Below are 23,614 nucleotides of genomic sequence, written 5' to 3' on the forward strand. Positions count from 1 at the left end.
CCAAGGGATGTCTTTGTTTGGACTGAACCACAGAAAAAGAAGATAAGCACTTTACTTTAGATTTCCACTTTGTTCTTTTTCTCTGATGTGTGCCCAAAATCCCAAAAAAAGGCTGCCCATCTCTATGTCCTAGATCCAGCCCCTGTGCCAAAGACAGGACCAGGCACATGCTGCTGTTAGCCTCAGTTATACCAGCAGTACCTCTGGAAAATATCAATCAGCTACTTTGTTGCTCACATGAGTTTTTCATGGCCTTGGTCCATGCAGAATGGTGACCTGAGTGCCTGTTCCTCCACACTCAGAGTCTACTCAGTCCTGCTGCTGAGGAAGCCTCCCTCTCATCAACACCACCACTCATGGTCACAGGCTGCTCCTTCCCTTGAGCTGTTGTACCTCTTTAGAGTTTTACCTTCCCTCACTCCCATATGTTAAGTTACTTGATCACTTCTGAATCTTCACTGCAAAATCTTCCTTTTCTCTCCTGCTTCTCATGATTCATTCCATCTAAAGCATTTTCTGAATGAAAGGCATTCTTCCAACCCTCCCTTTCTTCCTGAGGTCCCAAGAAACAGCACACTGAGTAATTTTTTCAATCAAATCTCATTGCTATTATTTGTGAAGTGCCTTGGACATCATTAATGAGGAAGTCTTAAAGAACTAGCATAATTACTGTTACAATTATTATTTTGGAATAAAAAATATATTGAGAGCAGTTAGGTGTATTTTTCTGAAGTTTTGCTGAGAGCAATTATTTCCCTAACTACTGTATATTTATGGCTTTATCAGTCATAATTTTCAAACGAATTCTAAATCAAATCTAAATAAGATAGTTCTAGTTTCCATTTGCCACAGTTCTGTTTTTCAAGATTAAAAGTAAAATTGCTAAAAGCCTTGCTTAATGGAAACAAAATCCATACTGAAATGCACTGAAGGTCAAATATTCGGAAGCACCCACAGGATGCCACTAGTTTCCAGTTGAAGCTCCACCATTACTTAATGTTTGGGCTCCCTGCATGGAGAACCAAGAGCAGCAAGGCTATGAGCTAGAAGACAATTCTCCCATAATGTATTGTGCCTTCCCTTATGCTTACATGCACCTTTAGTACTTCACCTCACAATCTTCATCCTTCTTTAACTAAAATTTTGGTTTGGATTGTCAAAATCTCACTTGCTCGAGAAAAGTGTATATCTTGACCAGAATTTCCTATGGGGCTTTCCCAGCTGGCCTTTGGAGGTGATGAATGCTAATGTGCTTTTTTCCCATCAGTATACAGTAAAGGCAATAATGTATTAGTGACCAATTCAACAACAGTGGGAGTGTTTGGTGAAATGTCAAGAACTTTCTACACAAATAAATCATACCTTATTATCCTTCAGCCCACAAAGTTAAAATAGCTTTTGCTTTCAATACAAGAAAACATTTAGCTGCTCCCCACAGGTTTCAGTGTTTGAAGCTGGACACATTTCTATAAAATGTTGTTTAAAGAAATAAAATATTGAGAAAATGCATAGCAAGCTACCTTCAAGTCACCTGAATCACATTTATCTGGTAGGAGGTAATAATTACAGACAGTCTGAAGTAAACTCCCAGATTTAAACACTCCCAAACTAAATCACTTTGAAAACCTGAGGCAACAGACAGAGCAACTTGTCTGCATCTAGGAGAGATTGAGGATTAGACAATGGATCACATGCCACACATTGAGAACTCACACTGGCCATGGTGGTACAGTCTGCAAAGCTGAGGTTTGCAGTCCTGAGGAGACCTAAGCTATTTAACCGAGTCCCCCTCTGTCCTGTGCCTCCATATGAGATCAGCTGAAGGGTTTTTACGGGTGAAGAAAGGCTGCAATTATTAAAGCAGGGACAAATTATGTTCTTCCAGCTTACCCTAACTGCCATGACCCAGGGGGGGAAGTCCTGAGAGACAGAACAGAGAAAAACCTGTGAAGTTATCATACTTTTTCATGAGCATATTGATTTACTGGATGAAATTATTAAGAAAAAATAATAGAAAGAACTGCAAGTGGAAACCTGTCTACAACTCATTTCCAGTGAAGTTGTGAACATCCGAATGATTCACATAACACCGATGAGTTTGCAAAGTTTTAAGCACTTGGTAAACAAGATGAAGCCAAACACTCTGCTGCCATTACAAACATGAGTGCACATCCCTCATGGCTCTGGCTCTTGAAATAACAAACCTTATACAGGAAGGAAGATATAACATGGAAGATGTTTCTGGTTTTCCCAAAAGGCACATTACAAAGGAGCTCCAAATGTCTTTAAGGAATAGCAAGAATGTTTTATATCCAAGAAAGAGCTGTACAACAATGAATTATACTGCTGGCAACCAGGACAGTAGGACACAGGCACTGCCCAATTGGAAATGCAGGCACTGATCTATTGACAGTAAAACCCATACAGAAAAAACGAGAAATATGAACATGATTGACAAGAAGTAGAAACAAATTCTCTGGTGTTTGGCTTACCAGAGTGGACCACAGGGGAGCTGTGCTGGAATGACAAACTGTTTTGTGAAATGGGACTTGGAAGCATGTGTACACGCATGTATAAATAAAAAGGGATGCACTAAGAATACACTTGACTCGTTTCACCAAATTCTCAACTCACTGAAAAACAAACAAGCATGCAACATCCCTAATGTAGCTACCCACTAACAGTCAAATAGGTAGTAAGACCCAGAAACAGCCTCCTGGGAAGTAGAAGATCATTTTCTTATTGATCTAACAAGGGAAATCAAACTTTAACTGGATTTCCTATAAGCACAGAGTAGAACAATCTAATTATGAAAAGTCCAAACTGGGTATGTTATTATTGCTGGAACTGTACAATGAGCACCATTTATAAGCCCCAGGGAAACTGGGGCACTGTTGTGATAGTTTGGTACTGTCCAAACACACAGGACAGTGCTTGCAGCACAAAATTCCTGTTGTGTCCCTCAGGATCTCCATGCAGGCTGTGAGGATAAACCATTCAGCTCATGTTCCCTCCCCGCCCACATCTGTCCTGGCAGAGCAATGTTATTTTTAGAATTTAAAGTGTGTACATCTAGAACCAGAATGCATGCCCCTTGACTTGTCTAGGCCATTTTCTCTATGTCACATGTAATAGCACAAATAATTTTGGGAATGGAGTCTGTAAAGAAACATTTCTTCAGGTCTGAACACAGCTAAAGTAAAAGCATTTTACATACATATTAAGCATTTTACATACATATTATCCTTTCTGCTTAAATGGGTAGGACATATACTGGGTTCTATCTTTCTTACCCACTCTCATAGCAAGACAAAGAGATAGAAAGTCAATCAAACAGATGATTGGCTAGTGTGGATGAGATACAATAAGAACATAAAAATACAGAATTTCTCAGGAAATAAAGGGAAAATAGACAGAAAGAAGTTTTACTTGTATTCTTCTACAACAAGAACATTATCCAACTGGATGTTAAGAATATAATCTAGGGGTAAAGTATAATAAAAAGAGACTGAGCACAAGCAAAGTGGGAACTGAAGACTAGAGAACACAAAACACGGTATGGCATCCCATTTGTCTGGTGATGGGAAGCCTGGTTAGCAAGGTTGTGAAAAAGAAGTTATTCAACCCCTTTGTAACATAAACTGTTTTGTTAGCCTATTCATTCTGGCAGTAAATTAATGTACCCTGTATGACTGAATGGTCAGAGGCCTTATTATTATTGTGGCCCATCCACAGAAAATTGCTGGTGTAACATAATCCCTTCCCCTGGCAGCAGGAGCATCAGAAGGGCTCTGCTGGGGTCACTGTTTCAGTCATTACACACTCCCATTGTGTACCAGGTTCTGATTCATGAGTCCATGCATCTGGAGAGCCACAGAAAGCCCCTGAGGCACACTGTTAAGCAGAGACATCCTCAAAGCCATCTGGGAACACCACATAAAATTTAGATTCCCCTACTTGTCTACCCTTGTAGCCTAAACCTGCATGTGCTGGCATAAGAACAGGGTATAGCTTTAAGAGAAATCAGATTATGATCTGAGATATGGTTTTGGACATGTGAGCTGTCTTCACCAGGCCTTATGTGCAGTGGACAAAAGGTGCCTTTAATTTAATTCCTACAGTGTATTTTCCAGCTGAGCTTTGCAGCAGAAAATACAAGATGAAACTGTATCATGAACAATCATAAGGAAACAGGTGCTGTGAAAAAACATAACTCTGAATCTAACTTGGGTTCAAGAATCTCAAATGATAATCTGGATCATTTTCTTGATGCATCTGCAATTTAAATCTTCCTTTTGCACAATTATCAGGTTCTAATTAACTCACCAGTTTTTGCCCTCTATCATTGAAAAAAGGAAGGGAAAAAGAGCAGTGAAAGAAGAGGACAGATTTTTTTTTTCCCTGTGAAATATTCATGCCTTATTAAAACAAAGCAAACTGGCAGATTATGAGTGTGTTTACACAGACATCAATTCTGCAGAGTAGCACTCATATTGAGTGCCCACCAATTCCTCAACTTCAGGAATTGGGGCTTTTAATATTCCCTGCAGAATGATTTACCTCAGTGCAGGATTGCTGAGGCACATCCTCTAAACTCAAAGTTTGGTGCTCCTGGTTAATAGAGAGAGCAACACTTTCTCTCTTTTCTGTACCTAAATATTTTAATAACTTTTTTATTTACTGAATTGAATTTCACTGTTTTATAATAGCAAGGGCTTCTCCTTTTGGCCCTCCCCACTTAAAACAGATGGTTAGATTTATTTAGCAACTAAAATAAAGGTTTATTTGCCAGACCAAGGTTAGAGCCAGTGCTGTATCATATAGGCTCAAAGATTCTGCTAATTTATTTTAATCTACTTAAACCTTTAAGGCATGGATAATGGAAAACAGACAAGAAATCCCTTAAACTTTCCAAATTAAGAGACAAGAGTTTCCTCCTCTGTGAAGAATAGTAAAGCTCTCTAGAAGAACCCTGAAAGGTCAGCAAGGAAGCTTTTGACTACTTTCTTCCTGGAAACCCTATCTCAAAGGTCACAAAACCACAACTGAATTGCCTTTAGCAAAGAACCTAACTAGAGACACATTGCAAGGTGCTCAATTGCCTTTAGCAAAGAATGTAACTGGAGATGCATTGCAAAGTCTTAAATGGGAGCCACAATCGATATTCCAACATTTCGGAGGAAACCATTTTTAGTAAGGAGACTCAGCAGCTGCTGATGCTGGCACACTGAGTTGAACACACTAGTCTGGAGTGAATTTTCAAATAATAGTGTTACCAATATAAAAAACTAGCTGTGGATAAGTGGACAGATTATCCAGACAACAATTGAGGTGTACATGACATGAATGTTCCTGGAAAATCTGAGTGGATAAGGACAAGAGAAGTCCCACGCTTCAAAAGAACAGGAAAAGAATTGGCCATTGCAACACAAAGGCTCCCTCTCACATTCAAGTTAAATGCTCAGATGAAGGACAGAAAAACTACTAGTCCAGGTGACAAATACATAACAAAACCAAACCAAACCAGGAATGCTACAAACAAAAGCACAGCCACTCCCTGCAATTTTAAATCAACTCGTTTCTCTTGCATTCAAGCGTGTCCAAATTCTCTATCACATTTCACTTATTAAGTGTCTGGCTCCAGCAAGCCAGGTGAGGCATTATTGAAACCAGTTAGAGAAAAGGAAACTGAAACACACTTTCAGCATGGCACAAGATTACAGGGGGCCTGTAACAGAGTAGAAAATTGAGATTCTTAGACCAGTAGTCCCAAAATGGCCTGGATTAAGTGACTGCTGTGAAACGTCAGAATTAAAACACTGTAAAGCATCAAAGGGAAAAGGATTCGTCAGGCCACTTCCCCTGGCCTGTGGATCAGAGTTGTAAGGAAAAACAGCACAGACTAAACCTAAATGGAATCTGGAACAGGAATAGAAGCTCTTACCTTCAAAAGCAATTGTGGGGTGTTCTTTCCTAACACATTGCTGATGTTCAGCTTCAGTGTATTCAGGTGCATTCTGTGATGCTGAGAGATGAAAAGCAAGAAGAAAAAGGCTCGGCAATGACAGGGAAATGGCCTTTAATCTTGAAAAAATCATGACTGAAGGGCGGCTGCAGATCTAGCTTCCAAGACAGGCCCACGGAGGATACCTGAAATACAAATAATTCCTCTTTCAGAAAGGTTCCACTTTCAGAAAGGCAAATGCTTGTCCAGAGTGTGTAACATGGGGAAGGGTGGAGTTCCCCTTTCCTACCAACCCTACTTGTGCTTAAGTACGTAAGGTAATATTCCACAAACAGCACAAAAAACCAAACCAAACCAACAAAAATAAAAAATAAAAAAACCCACCCCAATTTACAACCATAAAGAAGGGAAGTGCACAGCTCCCTAAACACCTATCTCTGTGTACCCTTGGGGTCTGTGTCTTATAAAGCACCTGGTCTGCAATGGCTGGCACCGACGACATGAAATTTCAACTATCCCAGGTGTAAATGTTTGCCCCAGTGTGGACAACTCCCTCCTCAATTTCAAAATGTGTCCATAGTAAATTCCCTGCTAAATTCAAGACAGTGCTAAGGAAAGGCCAACATCAGTCACCATGAAAACTCTGTTCTAACATGTGATTCATACATCTGACCACTGCTGCTTAAATTGTCTTGAAACAAAACAAGCCAGTATAAAGGTCTTGCCAGGAAAGTGCTAATTGAGGTAACATAAAAGTTAGAATAATCTGAAGGGGGAAATGGTGAGAAGTGAGTTGATTGCCTTCATTATTATGGGATGCTATAGCTCCCAGTCACAAGAGCTGAGGCAGAGCTCAAGAGGAGGAGCATCCACTCTCAGGCGAGGAGAGAGGAAAGTCATGCCTTTTCTACATGAGCATTTTTAACAACAGTAGCAGTAAAGGCACAGCTCTAAAAATTCTCCCAGGCCTACCAGGCCTGAGGCAGAGGATGGAGGATTAATTAGCCCATGCCACAAGCTCCCCAAGATGATGCTGCAGCTTAAGAAAATCTGCATTGCTAAATTTAATCTTATTGATGTGCATAGTATATTTTCCTACGTGACTTTTTTCAACTATTGCAAGCACGTGTTTTCAAACAAATAGAGTCTCCTACCTTTAAATCTTACCTAGTGATAAATTTAATTCTGATCAAATTCACACATAATGAGATTTTCAATTCCTGCAGATGTTATTCATAAAGTTAGTGTAACAGTCAACACCTGCAGTATCTGATACCTCTATATTTTTGTTTGGAGTCTCTAAAACACTTTCAGTGACCCAAAATGGGCAGGCTGATGGCAGGTAACATGAGGCACTCATGCACAATGACAGGATTGTGGCTTGGAGCAAACTCCAATATAGAGGACAATATTGTGACATCAAGGAGTTGAAAGAAACTTTTAAAGGTCTTCAGGCATCACAAGAGCAATAAGGGACTGCTTACACCAGAAATGGGAGACAGTTGGTTTGAAAAAATGGATCTTGTGTTTTATTCTTGACTGTATTTCTCTGTGATTTTAAACATGCATAAAGATGAGTTGCCGGTGCATCCATTCTGCACGTCCTCAGCAGCAGCTCCATACCTCTGACTGAAAATAGCATTGGCATTCAGGGCTCGGGGTAGTTCTAGGGACTTGGTTTCCCAACCAGTGTGAGTGAGACATTACAACATTTCACATTTTTTCCATCCCCATATACATGCAGATTTTATGCAGTGATATATAAAATCCCTTTCCAGCTCTCCAAAAGAGGTTCTACAGCACTTTACTACGGAGGGTGACTGTTTTGAAAAACACAGCAAATATAATGTTAAATTAAGAAATGGGACTGGCAGAAGGAAGAGATGTGAAATCATTTAGAGCTAAGGCCAGCACAGCATTAAGCACAAGCATACTGCAGGGTGTACACCACTGAGTACTGTGGCACCTCACATGATGGACATGTTGTATGAGCCACACGGTAATAAAAATTATTGATGATGAAGCTTCACATTATATTTTCAACCATTGGATTAAATGATCCTTTTTTTCCAGTAAAAATCCAGAAATGAAGCACAGCACAGAGATGTGAAGGCCAGGGAGATGCATTTTGTATAGCTTTCAGATGCACTTAAAGTCAAAGCCAAACTTTCCTGAGATAGGAGATGGTTGTTGTGGGAAATGCACAAAAGGCAAAAAGAACTTTTTCATTGTCAGATATCCTTGCTGGAAACTGGAAAAGACAGTCATAGAAATCTCACTTTATGCACGCTCTACTACTCCCAGTGCAGCCATTACTGGCTAATCCTAGAAAGAAGGTACTAAACTAGACAGACTTGTAGTCTGAGCCAATATGGCCATTTTCATGTACTAATCATCCAAACAATGATCTCAAGCTAGGTGAAAAAAAATCTTAAAACAAAGACACTTGATAATGTCCTATGCTCATGTGCAATCAGCAGATGAGTAAATTCAAGTTTCACACTCATTATGGTCATGAAATTATAAAAAGTTGCATACAGGGAAGCTTCATAGCATCCCACAGCCTATTCTGTGCCAAAGCAGAGTACATTTACTAGTGTTTTGTCTGGACTAGTTGTAAAATGTGCCAAGTATCTGGATTTCTGCCACTTTCCCTGGGAGATTTTACCACAGTCCAAGAGACTTCAGTGTTCCTTAGAAAGCTGTAACCAGTATTTGGGGTAAAGTTCCATCTTCTCTTCCTTATTGTCATAGGGAAATCCAAAGTGTGCATGAAAAGAATGGTTTTGAACTTGAAGCAGAAAGTAATAAATTACCAAACCAAGGTGAAAAAGGAACATGTAAAAAACTCATATCCTTCACTGTGTTCTGTACCTCCTACATCCAATTGCATTCATCAGATGTGTGGAGCATTTGTGTGCTGGAAAGTTGAGGAAAACCAGTGTCATGTGCAGCCCTGAGCTGGTGTGTAACTGGAGTCAGAGTCAGTGGGAAATGCCAGCTTGATCAAGGGCAACAGAAGTCAGAGCCCTAGAGCTGAACAATATTGAGACAGTGGATAACACTGAAAAATCTTAGTCCTTCAACCTGTCCTTTCCCAGGCTTCCTTGTTCACTTTTTCTCAGTATTTTAAGACTCTAACTTGGTAATTCCCAGCTGCAGCAAATTCATTTCCAAAGAGAACCCCACACTTCTAATATGAAGCAGTGCCATGTGCAAGCACAGGTCAACTGTATGCCAAAAGCAAGCTCATAACTGCCTGGGAGAGTCCAGCAGTTATGAAGTGTTTTAATGAAATGAAATGTTTTCATTTTACTGGAGGTGGCCAAATCCAAGCCTCCCATTTTGCCCAAGCTGCAGATTTTCCCTGTGAAGCCCGGAGTATGATCAGTGCTTAGGGCCAGTCTCCATCCAGATTGCTAAAATGCTGCACATCCCAAGCACAGCCCAGAGTATGGTGCTTTGCAGTGCTGGAACTTGCCCGGGCCTTAAGCCATTTAGATACAGTTAAATGCTATAAAAAGAGCTGTTCTTATTAGACTGTCTGCTCAGAATGGCTTAGGGCTCAAGAAACCAGTTGTCAAGGTTTCACTGCAGATGAGAGACGAGCTCAAATCCCTGGTTAAACTGAAATCTCAGACAGGACACATCATTTCAATTCTTTATTTGCTCATCTTGATGCGAGTTACCACCTTGGCTACTCTTCTCCCTGGTTCAATGCAGACACATTAAAAAGAGATTAAAATGTCCAAAAATATTATCTGTCCAAGTTTATCTGCCTTGTCCCTCATGAAAGCTGTCCTCTGAGCCTCTGCAAAGCCCCAAGGGCCAGTGATGGGGCAACTTTCTCCCCTTTTCTACTCCACCCAGTGAATCCCTACAGCCCTCTGACTGAAGAAGGTCAATAAATTCAGGCTACACTGGATTTGGTGACATTTGCTCCACAGTCAGATATTTTATAGAGCACCACTTCTGCCACCATCCTCTTGTCTCTTAAATCAGGCTATCTCAGCTCACTGGCCTCCCTGCCTGTAGTGGCAGTGGCAGGGGATGTGCAAAGAGCTGCTCCATCTGGGAAAGGCACGAGGTCTGCACACTCAGAGCACCTCCAAAGCTGAGATTTGCACCCCCAGTGCCTGTGTCAGCACAAACCCCTTCTGCCTGCCCACCTCCCAGCCAGGACATTCCATGGCAGCCCAGAGGGACAGGGTATAATTCTGCTTTGCCTTGTGGCTTCACCCCAGTGCAAGGGCAGCGTTCAGGGGATCGCCCACAGTCCCTCCCTTATTTATTGCCAGGGCATGAGTCTTTTCCAACTCACCCCGTATTGTATCATTGCAACTCCATTGATTTCACAGGAACTAATCCTGATTTACAGAGGGTAACTCAGATCAGGCCCCTTTTGACTAAAGCTTTGTGTCTGAAAGAAAAATACCTTCAATCAATCTTCAGGGCTTTAAAACAAAGCGCACTTTAAAAATGGCTGTACCAGGAATTCATATCCTGCTTTCCTCTGACTGTAACTATCATTTTGACTTAATAAAATGTGACAGTAAAGTTAAAGGATAAAAGAAAATGCTTCATCTTTCATTTTAAAGGAAAGACATGCCTTTAAAAAAGACTAAAAAAGGAACCTCCTGCAAAAGCTTTAATTCTTCTGTTCAGGATCTTTTGTGATTGCCACAGTTATGGTTTTATTAGACTGGGATAGCAGAGGGAAGAGGTGCAATGGAAAGATGTGGACATTAAAATATTCTAAAAAGTATTGGAAGAATAAGGGAAATAAATATAAACATTGTAAAGAAAGACAGCTCAGAAATGTGGCTATGACAGGCTGGCACAGGCAGCTCTGCCCTAGAAAACAGCTCCAAGACCAACAAAACTATGGTCCTTTATTCATCTGATGCTCCTCACGCTTCTCTCCCTCTCCAGCTGGAATCCATCCCACCCAACTGGCTCCAAGGGTCATTCCACATTATCGAAGAAAAAGCACAGCTTTTCCCTCTGCCCCTGGCCACATGCACACACTCAGCCCTCAGCTGTGCCCATGGATCTGTCTTACAGCCAAAACATGCCATGCTGCACTTTATGTCCAGAGGTCAAATCTCATATGCACTGTTAGACTGGACTTGTGGACACTGAGCTTCTTTCACTTACTAACTTTGTGAGGCAAATCTATGGAAATGGTCAAACTCTGGCTGAGATGAGAATCTGTGAAGAGATCTTGTTTTGCTTTAATTAAACCACCCTACAGTGTTCAGAAGAATTGGTGAGCTCACTTTGGATTTCATGGCAGTTTATATGCCAAAGGCCTTGCTCTGGCTGTCACCAGGCTTGTGTGTACCCACCTTGTTCAGGGCTTCCCATGGCCTCAACTGCAACATCTTCTATGAGTCTCACACTGATCTTGCTCTTACAACACCCCAGGAAGACAAAGTCACATTTTCACACATATAATCCAAGGGTTATCTTCACACCCCCCTGCAATTCAGCAGCAGGGTGCATCACAAGTGTGTGCAGGCAATATGCTGTCTTGTGGCAGAGCAGAAGCTTGAGCTCCATGCTGACCCCTCTCACAGCTCCTGCCTCACGGAGTCTGCAGGACACCACTGGCAGTATCACAGTGGGTTTTGTATCAGGAATAAAACACAGGTTTTATATTTGTATCAGGAATTGCAACACAGGTCAATTCATTGAAACTCTTCTGTTATCTAGATCTGTATAAATAATTCAGGTAACTCTTTGCAAGGGAGAAATCAGTTTTTCCTAATGTACTCTTTGGTTCATGGCTCATGAATCCTATATTGTAGCTAAATTGTAATAGTCTATACTTTGATGTTCTTAGGACTACATTCCACAAAAAATTGACAGGGCACTTGGGGGCCTTTTATTTCTAGGGCTCTTTCTGATTGCTGATCAAAGCCACCCAGGACTGGTCATGGTCTAAAACCAAGGCCACAAAATGCAATGGGATATTTTCATTCAGAATAGGCAACAGAGACAAAATTCTTAATAATGGTTTAGCACAAAATGAATTGGTTGTTGTCAGGCCACTTCTCTATGGACTGGTGTGGGCCCTCAGCAAACCATCAGCCACCACTTGGTTACTGGGCCTTAGTAGTGCAGTCCACTGTCACAAGGTCCTGGAAACAGAGCTGTTTCCTCACCTGTAGAGGAAGCACTCCAAAACAAGACCCTATTATAGAGAGATCCATTAAATAAGGCTGATTCAACAATAAAAGTCTGTGTAACAGCACAAAATATACTGTACCTCTGGGCTCCTGCCAAATCCAGTGAGCATAAATAAATACCTGCTCTGCTGACACTCAGACTTGCTTCTGAGTAGTGCTAACCTGACCACACATCAAGTGTGTCCCCAAGTGCTTCAAGAGGCTCCCCAGAGAGCTCTAGATCTTCTTTTTACAGGCTACATTTAATATAAAGACATGAGAGGCTTTGTTAGCATTTGTTTGGGGTATGAATTTAGCACTTGAGAAAAGGTGCCTCAGAGTCTGAAGTCGTGTGTTTATTCAAAGATTGTATTTGGCAATGAAGGCTCACACTCATTTATCTCCCTGGTGGTGTGCTGCCACTGTTTTCTAGAAAAGTGCCTCTACAGGGGGGATGGAAATATCTGCTATTTACTGTTCACAGCATGGCCTCTCTGAGAGATGTCACAATTTTGTCAAAGAATTACCAAATTTTGGTAATTCCCGGACCTGTACTGGCTATGGAATTATTTTTATGTGTTCCATCTGTGAAACATGGAGATGAAGGCAAAGCCTAACACAACAGCAGAATGTAATGGATGCTATGGTACTGAGCACAATTGCAGCTCAGACTCAACGTTTACTGGAGCCTAGCTCCAGAATCAGGAGACCCTGACTCCCTGTCAAAGTCTCCAGATCCTCAGCCAAAAAGAGGAAGAGTGTCCCAGGGCTCATGGGACTGCAGCAATAGCAGGAATAACTATTCCAGAGGCCCTGCCTGCAGCAGGGGAATGTGCACAGGGCTCAGCATCCCTTGCAGAGAAGTCACCTTTCTCACTGAACATGTGATTTGGAATCCCCTGCATGGGGGCTGTAAATTCAAGGTATCAGACATGCTGTTTACATACTACAAATCATCACCTGGCTGCAAGAGTTCTTTCTGGCTTGAGGTTTGGTACTCAACCCACAGCCTGATGCCTTAAGCCTGTAGCTGTTACAGAAACACCAACACAGCAGCTTTTTTTCAAGTTACTCCCCTACACAATGTAGTTGGCTTGTAAATGTGAAATTAGCAGAACCACAGTCCCCAGGACCACACTGCACAGCCACTGTCATTCCTACACGCTCTTGTACTTGACAGCCTGGAGACAATCCTCTATTTGCAGTGATTTCCAGACATGTGGGGCTCCTGCTCACAGACCTCCCCACTGCAGCTGTGAGGACACAATGCTGGAAACTGAGGCAGGACACAGATTTGTCACTCAGTCACTAGTATCTGCAGACAGTTTCAGACAGAGACAGAAAGAAGAATTAATCCCTCCTGAATTTTCAAAATGCTTTTGGTATGGGCTTATCCTTTGTCTCACAGTTTAATATGAAAACCATAAATGCTTTGAATTTTTTGACTTACTAAAGCATTAACCAATGTTTTACTGACACAATTTTTTTATTCAGCTCTAATTATAGGGTCTATTGCAGACATCCCTTGGAATGCTTAGAAAGGAAGTTAGTGACAATAGTTTCAAATTATATTAGACCTGACACAGGTTAGTGACTCACAAAGTTTCTCTCTTCAACACTGCGACGGCAATCTGGGGACAAGTACAATCCCCAGATTGTGCCCTGAAGATAAGCAATCCTGATAAACTATGTAGCAGTCACTGTGGTGCCCCTGTGTCCACAGAGCTGGGAAAACAACAGAAAGCAGAAATTAAAAAAAAAAACAAACCACAAAAACAATAAACCACTTAATTTTCCTCTGACCTAAAGCAATCCCACAATTCAAGTGTCCAGAAGACAAACACCAAGCCATGAAATCATCACACCAACAAACCTTCCGCCTGAGAGTCAGCCATAACATATGGGCTGGCCTTTTCCAGAGGCTTGTTTTTCCTGTTAAAACCTCTGACACTACATCCAGCTTCTGCCATCCTCTTCTTTCTACTCCATCCAGCAAATCCTCTTGCATCACTGACACAGCCCCACATGCCAGAGTCAAAGGCAGTTGTTGCACATTGCAAACCCAACTCATCCCTCCCTGCAGCTCCTTCCTCCACTGCTGTGTTGGAAAAACAAGATGAGAAGAACATTTTCTTTCAATGCTTGCCCATGCAGGAGAGAGAAACCAGAGCTTGTTTGTTTTGTCAAAGATTTGTGATTACCCAGTGCCACATAACACATACTCATGGTTTAATTTTAACTCTAGGAGAAGAAGCATAAAGCATCCCTGTAGCACAACTCCAAGTTTCAGCCTGTTTGGAAACAAGAATATATTTTGCTGCATTGTCTTTTTGGCACAGCACGGCATCATTTATCATACAGAAACCTTTGGCTAGAAAGCATTCAGCCAGCCTCTATATGCCCCAAATGTGAACAGACAAAACAATAATTGTCAGCCAGAGTCTTTTTTTCTCCTGCCGTGCTCAGCTCTTCTCATACCTCTTGCAACAGCAGGTACCAGATGAGCTCTGTTAACTGTTCCCCTCACTGGAGCAGCAGGGCTGCTTTGCTCTACCCCAACTCTTGCACTGTATTTGGGACTCTGCAAAGCAGGATCTGCTCTTCCCAGATCCTCTTGGCTGCAGGGCAGCACTGAAGAACATACACAGCTCACAAATGACAGGGTATTACCGACTGCTGTGTATAAACAAAATGGGACTGATTCCCTATCTGCTGAAAACAACAGTGACATCAATTTTCCCATGAAAAATATATGGTGATCAACAGTTTCTGAAAAGACAGAGCTGAATTTCCCCCTCCTTCCACACACGCTATGCAACTTCTCTGATACCAGGAGTGTGGTACTGTGTTACCTGCTAACTGAAGCTCACCAGCTTCAGAACACAGGCATTACTATGCTGGGTCACGGAGACATCCTTTTAGAGCTTTTCTCTAAAAGAGTATTTAGGCAAAGGCAAAGTCAAGCAGGCCAGCTGACCTTCCAAAAGGCCTTGGCTGCTTTCTTTTAATGGACTGAACAGTTGTAATTTTCTCTGTCTGCAGATTTACTTTCACTAAACAGTACAGAGTCCCCATCCTGCAGCAGGACTCCCTAAATTCCCAAAGACATCACAGGGATCCAGGATTTAATGCAAATCCAATGATCTACAACTTAGCTAAGAAATTCCATTCTGGAACTGAAGGGAAGAATATCTGAGACTGAAAGCTGGGATCCTCCTCTGCACTTATGTTTTTGACCATGAGATGTCCGGCCAAGATTGAGTATCTGAATATTTTCCCACCAGGCAGGAGAAGCAGCCTGCCAGAGGACACCCCAGCCCTGGGGTGTCAGCTCTTAGCCTCAGAAATGCTTTAAAATACCCAAACAATCTCTCAGACAGAAACTTCGTCATCATCTTCCAGAGGCAGGGTCTGAGCAAGCATTTGGGAGCTGATATAATTTTAATACACTCTGAGGCCAGCCTTCCTAGAGAAGATGAATTATTTGTAATGAATTCCAATCACATGGTGCTTCAGCCCCCACACCTTCATTCCTGCATATATAACCAAATTAGTTTAGGAGATGTAAGCTATTCAGGGACTTAGCTGTTCAGTCTGGCCTTGGAGGAGTTGCTCTCATTATGGCTTTTATGCAAATTCTGTCCTCCAAATCTCTTCTGAATCAATTATTACTAGATTAATTTAAACATGTCCACCTGGGGTGCCTGTATATCATGTGCCTCATGTTAAAAAGTAAAAAGGAAGATAATGAATTCAGGAGGTGACTGAAACAGATTCCTGCTTTGTGGAAATGTGACCTTTTTGCATAATGTCATAAAAGAAAGAAGTTCCTTCAAGAAACATGGCAGATAGGGTCGTTCATTGGATCAGCTGGGCTTTCAATCACTCTTTGGAAATTAGCATGATACAATAAAAAATTAATAAGAAATTTAAAAAAATATCACTTTAATGCTCCAGACTATTAAAGTCTTTGATGGACTACTAATTGAAATGTAATGCTTAATTTTAAGCAATGCCATTTTATTAATGGTAAAAACTTGAATTAATGTCATTAACCAATGTTAATATTACAAATCCCCTGAGGGATAACAAAGCAATTATGTTATTCACAGAACCGAAAGGGGAAAAAAGATGTAATCTGTACATGACTGCACTAAGGCAGGAGAGACTGCTTCCATCTGCATTTCCTCTGCTGAGAAAGGGGGTTTGTTTGTTTTTTTGTGCAAAGAGGAGGAAGAGGAAGAGAAGAACTTGTGCTAAGTTAATTACTGCTGATTTTCAGGCACTTAATAGCTAGGAAATTATTCTGTTACTCAAACACCATACTGTGGGGATCCTGGAAAAATAATTTGGGATTGAGAAATTGATTACAAACCCTCCTTCTTGGAGGTCTCCCCTGTGTGTGCTTGGCTCCTAAACATGAACTAACAGCATTCACCTGACGGAAAAGCTTGATGCAAATATGCAGCCCCACCTGGCAGCAAATGGCTTTATGAAGCTGTGCTGGATTGTATCTGCCAGGGATCACCAAGGAGAACACCTTCTGCACTACTCAGTGCCCTCAATTTCATGTGAGGGCAGGTGCTTTTATTTTATATAGTTTAGCAAGTTCAGCATCTTGTCAGATCCACTGCTTGTACAGCAGGGGAGATGGGGTTAGACTTAATTAAAGAACCAAAACCAATGTTCTTGCTAACTGGCAGAAGTCACATTGCCCAGAGGGAGTAAGAACTTTGTATGGTGCTGGTATAATACTGCATTTACTCCAGAATAACCATGTTTGACATAAACCCTGGATTAACTATTTTTTTATTGTCTGGCTGATAATTCAGAGACAATGGGGAGATTCAGCAATTCAGACCATGAAGAATTCCCCAAAGAGCTACAAACCTTTTTATTGCTAAGAATCCCAAAGGCTTTTGGTTTTTATTTACAAAAAGTGAAAGTACTGCAATGCACCTGACACACCATTGTCAAAATCCAAATGCCTCTTTCAATGTGCACTTTTCAATGCTACCAGTCAAATGTGTCACAAATTCACAAACAGTATTAACCCATGGGAAGAGATACAATAATTAATTTCCTCTGTTGCATGTAACATGACAATGCTTTGGTGTAAACCAGACTGAGGATGCTCAGGATATTCTTCTGAGATTGTCCTGCCAAGCACTTTTTAAAAATTAGTTTTCTTTGCAAAAAAACCAAAAGCATCAACACTAATTACTACCAGACTTCCTATTTATGTTGCACAGGATGTAAAACCTCAATGCCAACTCAAAATAAATCAACTGAACAAAAACAAACTAAGGCTATCAAGGGAGGGAGAATCTATGTCTAAACCTGGCTGGATGTAATAACAGGGATTCACACTTGGTGACTGGGACCAGGGTGTCTTTTTTTGTAGCCCAAGCACAGAACACCCAGGTGCCTCTTTATGTTTCTGTTCAGGATATAAATACAGCTGTAAAACACAACGAGATTTGGGGATTTTACTTAAATTGATATATTACTTAGCAATCATATTATAAATGGCAGAACAAACAAGGGGAAGAATTACTGCAAGGTTTCCACTCTGCTTACCAAAGAGGTCCTGCATGTGGCAGGCTTCAGTCTGTGGAACAGGTTATGCTCGAAAGCATGATAGCTTTTCTCACGCAAATTTGCAAATCATTGCATTTTCATCTCCCAGCAATGGTTCCTCTTACCTCTTGTCTCCCCCATCTCCTCAAAGAACAACATCAAATTTCCTTTGTATGTCACTCTTCCATTTTCTCTTCCAACTCCCCATTCCCGATTTAAAAACGAGAGAGGGGAAGCCACTGAAGACACCAAGGTCAAGGTGGAGCGAGACAAAGTCAAACTCATGCAATCATTTAACACCACACGCCATCAGGCCATTACAGAGACATGAGACATTATGGATTGCAGCTTAATAGATCGCAATAGAGGATGATGGGGGAGAGGAGAAGAGAAAAATGTTCCTTCTGGGCTGAGACTCGCTGATTAGAGTGTACGAGTGGGCAGGGGACAGCATTTGTGTTCATAAAGCTGAGCCTTACCTCTCGATATTAATGGACACACCATTGTCGCCAGACGCAATGTTTTGTTATTGCGTGATTAATTGAGAGTCACACGCAATGACATATTACAGGCAGGATAAAGCTGTCACTGCAAAGCAATCCTTCACAGTAATTCCTGCCAGTCTCTACAGTCTGAAATTGCATACCTCGTTACAGACGACCCCTCAAGCACAAATGCATTACATATCTTTATATAAATAACAGTGACTAACAACAGCAGTCTGAGGTAATCTCTGTGGAATATGAAATAGGGAAAAAGGTAAGGCAGAGAAATTGCCTTCAAATATTAGTAAGCTTGTCTGTGCTAATCCCCATCAAATGAACCATTTCTCTTTTCCTTTATAATAAAAACTGTTCCTGCTGGAGACACAGAAAGTATGATAAAAGGACATGTTGTGGCATAAATGACAACTAGAAGCCTTACTTCTTCAAAAGGCCACTAGTTCTAAATCTTAGAAACGTATCTTGATCAAGACTAATTAAACTTCGACACAGTCGCTTTATCACTTACTTAGGTCATTAAGTGTCAGTAACTGGTCCAGCTCACTTTTTTAAAGCCACCAGATCAAAGACTCTTTTACATTTCTTTTGGCAGCAGCAAGAAGATATCAAATCATTAATTTTCTCCATGCATTTTATTTCAGTCAGAATCACTGCATTCAAAATACAATGCAGGGAAAAAAATCTACATTGCTGAAGGGAAAGGACACAGCCCAGGAGAATACAAGTGCCCAGGAAAACCACTTTGCATCACTTATGCTCAATTATGACAAATTCCTGGCTATATTGCCAGGAGTGGCACACAGTTGCCTAATCTCCAGTTGGCATTCAGCATTTCCCATACCATTGGCCAATGGTCAGATCTGCTGCAGTGCTCTTTTCTTCCTGTCTGATTGCAGCCAATACCCCACAACTCGAGTGAGCAACATTTTAAAGATTCACCATTAGATAGGGAGGCATCAACCAAAACCAACAGAACCTTCTCTTTGGCAAGCTCTCCATTTCACACCACGACTGAGACACTGTTTTAAGTCATTTCAAGCTCAACTACTTGGACTTTCTGTTACCAACCACTTGTAAACTAAGGAAAAGTCATGCAAAGGTCTTTACCTGCTGAGAAGATGTTCTCTACCTCCTCAGAAGATAGGCTATTGCAGTCTCTCTTAAATCTGCCACTGACAGGAGCCAAGAGAAATGGGGATAGGAAAGCACAAAGCCTGGGCTGTCCTGTGGCCTGGAGGCAAATAGCAATCTCTGTCTTCACCTAACCCAACCAGAGCCCTGCAAGAGAGTAAATCTGTGTCCACTGGCCTTTTTCACAGCCCCTTAATGACCGTTAACTTTTTTCAGCCAGCCATTGATTCTAATGGCATGTGCATTCACACACAATAATACCTCAGACGGCCTTCATTAATTTACCATGCATAATTTCTCTGAAAGCTTTTGCCAATAGAATACCCCTAAACTGACTCACTAACTCATGAAGATAAAGCACTTTCTGTGTGAAACCATTATGCAGATGCACAGCATTCTACTCAAATAAGTTAAAAAGTAGGTATTGTTCAGTGTCTACCCATTTTTTGGACACAGCAAAGTACCAGGGCTTGAAAATGTAAAGCTGCTGCTGGAGTATCCGGTGTGACAATGAATATGTAAGATACTCCAGGCTGAAGAAAGAACAACAAGAAAAAAGGCAAATTATATGAAAAAGCCTTTCTGCTGAGAAGTTCCTGAAATCTTTTACAAATTTCAACAATGGGAAATCCTAAAAGTGAAAGGCTGTTAAAATACCAAAGGAAAATGCAGCAATATAGATATTCACAGGCCTAGGCCCATTCATCCAGAGAGAGGGTGGGGGAAGATCCAGCAAAGGGAGTGTATTAGAAACAAACCATCCCACAGAACAAGGGTTTAGAGCTGTCAGAAGCTACAGTGCTGCTGTTAGCCCTGCAGTAAATTATGGAGCTGTCAGCATTTTCCCATTATAAATCTCTCAAGCCTCCTCTTATGTACACTGATGTAAGATTCAGACCTCAGTCCCATGGTGGCAATGATATTGCAGACAAAAGCATCACAGACACCCTTTTGAAATATAAGACCCATAAATATAACCTGTGGTCTTATAAACTCTAGAAGATGTTGGTTGTAGGGAATAAAAAAAAGGCCATTGTTTCTTTTCTTTTTTTAATTACAATTAGTTTGTCTTTAAACAAACTCAGAGAATGAGAAGTGAAGTGCTGATTGAAAGGGCGAACAGGAATAGGCTCCTCTTTTGCACTACACATAAGTCTTTTATCAACTTGTAAATTTCTCATCCCTTTCTGGAGAATTGATCACAGAGCCCATGAACACTGAGACTCCACTTCCAAGGTTATAGGTGCTGTCCTGACTCATGTAAAAAAACCACCTTCCATAGACAGTCACTTGTGAGGCCCTGTAATATTAAATTTGGAGGTAAAATAAAGATTAAAATAAAATTAGATCTGAAAATTTAATCTGTCTCAAATTCATGAGTTGTGGGACTCAGGGTTTTGGTTTCTCATCAATGAGCAGTGAACCACTTGCAGGGAATTCAGAAGCCACAGAGCAGGTGGATTAGGAACAGAGCTCTTCAAAAATTCTCCATTAACAGCAAACCTCATTTTTAAGAAATTGGATTTTTTGTTGTTATTTCAGGATATAGACTGCAAAAGAGGCTCCATGTACTTCCGTAAAAAAAAAAAAAGAAAAAAAAAAAAAGATAATGAAGACTGACAGTGTATGGGGGGGGAATATGCTCACACAGAGATACCTTTTTAAGTGAAAACCACCAGGAGGATTTTGGCAACATTGATTTAGTACAAAGGATATAAGCCATTATCAGCATAAAGGTAATGAAAACCAAGGGAAAACACCTCTGCCTTGAGTGAATATCATTAAAGACCATTAATATTGCCACTAATTATACACACTTAACTACAGTTCTGCCTGGAACTGCAACATCACAACATGCCAATAAAATGTTGAGGGAGTAACAGACTGCTTCAAAGGTCCCTAAATATGTGCTTACAGATGATAAAGGGAAAAGTGATTTATCACACTTGAAGAGGAGCATCTTCCCTCTCCCCTCTTTGTTTTTTTCTGTACTTACCTTGCTGCAGACACCAAGCTCTTCCTCCATGCTCTTGAGGCCAGCCTGGGATGCAGAGCCTGGCCTGTCAAACCGGGCAGACTTGGGCAGGGGCTGCAGCTCTCCATTCACTCAGGGGCCAGTAGTAAATCTCAGCAGCACATCCATGCCTGTACTAGGCACCAAGTAGTGCATGTGCTGGAGGATTTGGGAGTGCAAGCAGTCTGTCTGCTCCAGATAAAGTAATGACTCAAACACAAGGCAGGAGACACTCGAGGCTCCCAGTGCGTGCGACAGCCCAGCAGAGTTACAGCCGCCCCCAGCCCTCCACTCAGCAGGAATAGCAAATCACTCCTCACGTTTTGCTAGCCCTGGAGCAGTGTTTCCATGCTGTACCATCCTTTGCTCCTGGCTTGTGTATTACAGGAAAAAAAGCAGGACAATGATTCCCTTTTTAACTCCTGATTTTTACCTTTTTTTAATTGTATAGGTTTTTTACTGAAATCTTGGAGTGTATCTGCTTATAAATTAACCAGCATAGCAGTCTGCTTCAGAGAGAATATATAACAGCAGAATAAAATTCTATCCATATGTCCGAAATATAAGCGGTTCGCAGTAGAGCTGGCAAATGGTGTAATTAATCCTGACTGCATTTCAGCAAAGACAAATCTAGAAATAATGTACAATTTCTCTCTTTGTGAATTACCACTTGAGAAAACTCCCTGCCCGTATCATATATACCCAAAGCAATTTTTGCAGATTGTTTACAATAAATCAAATTTGGGACAGTATTTGACTGATGAAATTTCAAACACCATCTTTTTATTCTTTGGGTGCTCCTTTTATAATGTCAAGTTAACAGAAAAAACACAGCGGATACACAGACGCCAGACACATTCAAAGGTTTCCATCTGGGCTTTAATTACTATCACAGTTGCCTCACTAAATTGAATACGTTCCTCCTCCTCCTAAGGGCTTTGCCTTGTATCTGATTTAGCTTACTTTGCCTTGATGAACAAAATCTGGTATAATCATTTTCTATGATGCCCCAGAGGAGCATCATCCCATGTATAAACTTGTTGCCCTGTAAGTCAGTTTTTTACATTTCTCTCTTCAGACATTATCCTGAACTGTAGTGATATTTTTTTTCCTTCAGGAAATTATTTTGGATAAGTTCTAAAGCAGATTTTCTCCAAAAGCCACATTTAGATTACATTAAGTCACTGTTGTTATTGTAAAATAAAAAAAGAGGCAACATGTCCAAACCACTTCTTCCAAATGCAGAAGACAAACAAACCCCCCTTTCTCCCTCTCCACACAGCATCACCTGTTCCTGACCCCACTGACCAGTTCATTATTGCTTTCAAATGGTAATTAGTGAGGCCAGACAGCCTGAGCTTTGCCATTTCTCCTGACCTGTTAGGCTTGGCCTCCCTCAGTTATTATCAGGGTCTTTCTCTAGGTGCTCTCAGAGAGCAGGAAAGTGTGTGCCATCTGTTTAAGCTCTCCTGATTTGAACAGTTAAATAAAAACACATAACATCATCCACAAAAATGCCATTGTTAGGTTCTGCAGCAGGCTCTGAACCCTTTATAATTAACTGCAGACCTACTTGTTGGTTTCCAATAAGGTCATTCTTTCAGTAATCAGAGGTGGTCCCAGGAGGTAGTACATAAATAGTCTATATTGAGGCCTAAATTAGGCTAACTCAGAACTTCCTGTACTCTTCACTGCAAATAAAGCAAATATTTATAGACTCTTGCAATCTTTGAAGTTCCTACCTAAGAATTAGCATCAGAGCTGCTCTTCTTGCTCATGGTAAATCAGAATCATACCAAACATCCCAAAGCTCAGATTCCTCAGTGTATTATTTTTATTTGAAACTCCCCTCACTACCCTTTAGATATAAAATAAAATAAAATAAAATAAAATAAAATAAAATAAAATAAAATAAAATAAAATAAAATAATTCAAAAGAAAGATGAAAACAGACTTTGAAGGAAAACATCCCTCTGTTAAAATCTGGCTAAGTCATATTGCTACAGACTTGGAACATCTGGCTTCTATTCTGGGTTCTGCCACTGACTCTCTCTGTAGCCTCAGGCAAGTCCTTTCAGCTCTAAGTCTCCATTTTTTCTTTCTTTTCAAGCAAGTAATAGTTTTCCTTAATTCTCCCCTTTAGTCTCTGTCTTGACCATCCCGACCCATGCAAAATTTTAAAGAAGGCAAGTATCAACACTTCTCCCTGGATGCACCAAATAAGCAGACACTTCTCTGAAGGATGGAGGCT

At 41.0% G+C, this 23,614-nt stretch overlaps 1 protein-coding gene across 1 annotated transcript in view; it reads right to left on the reverse strand.

Annotated features, from left to right (window-relative positions):
- SEMA5B (semaphorin 5B) overlaps positions 1–23,614 on the reverse strand; it is a 179,212-nt gene that overhangs the window by 123,209 nt on the left and 32,389 nt on the right. Inside the window, exon 2 of the mRNA XM_059476326.1 lies at positions 5,945–6,150. Within this exon, the coding sequence (XP_059332309.1) occupies positions 5,945–6,098 (154 nt within the window). The 5' untranslated portion in view covers positions 6,099–6,150. The remainder of the gene's footprint in view (positions 1–5,944; positions 6,151–23,614) is intronic.

Source organism: Ammospiza nelsoni, chromosome 7 (assembly GCF_027579445.1).
Source record: "Ammospiza nelsoni isolate bAmmNel1 chromosome 7, bAmmNel1.pri, whole genome shotgun sequence".
Taxonomy (NCBI): domain Eukaryota; kingdom Metazoa; phylum Chordata; class Aves; order Passeriformes; family Passerellidae; genus Ammospiza; species Ammospiza nelsoni.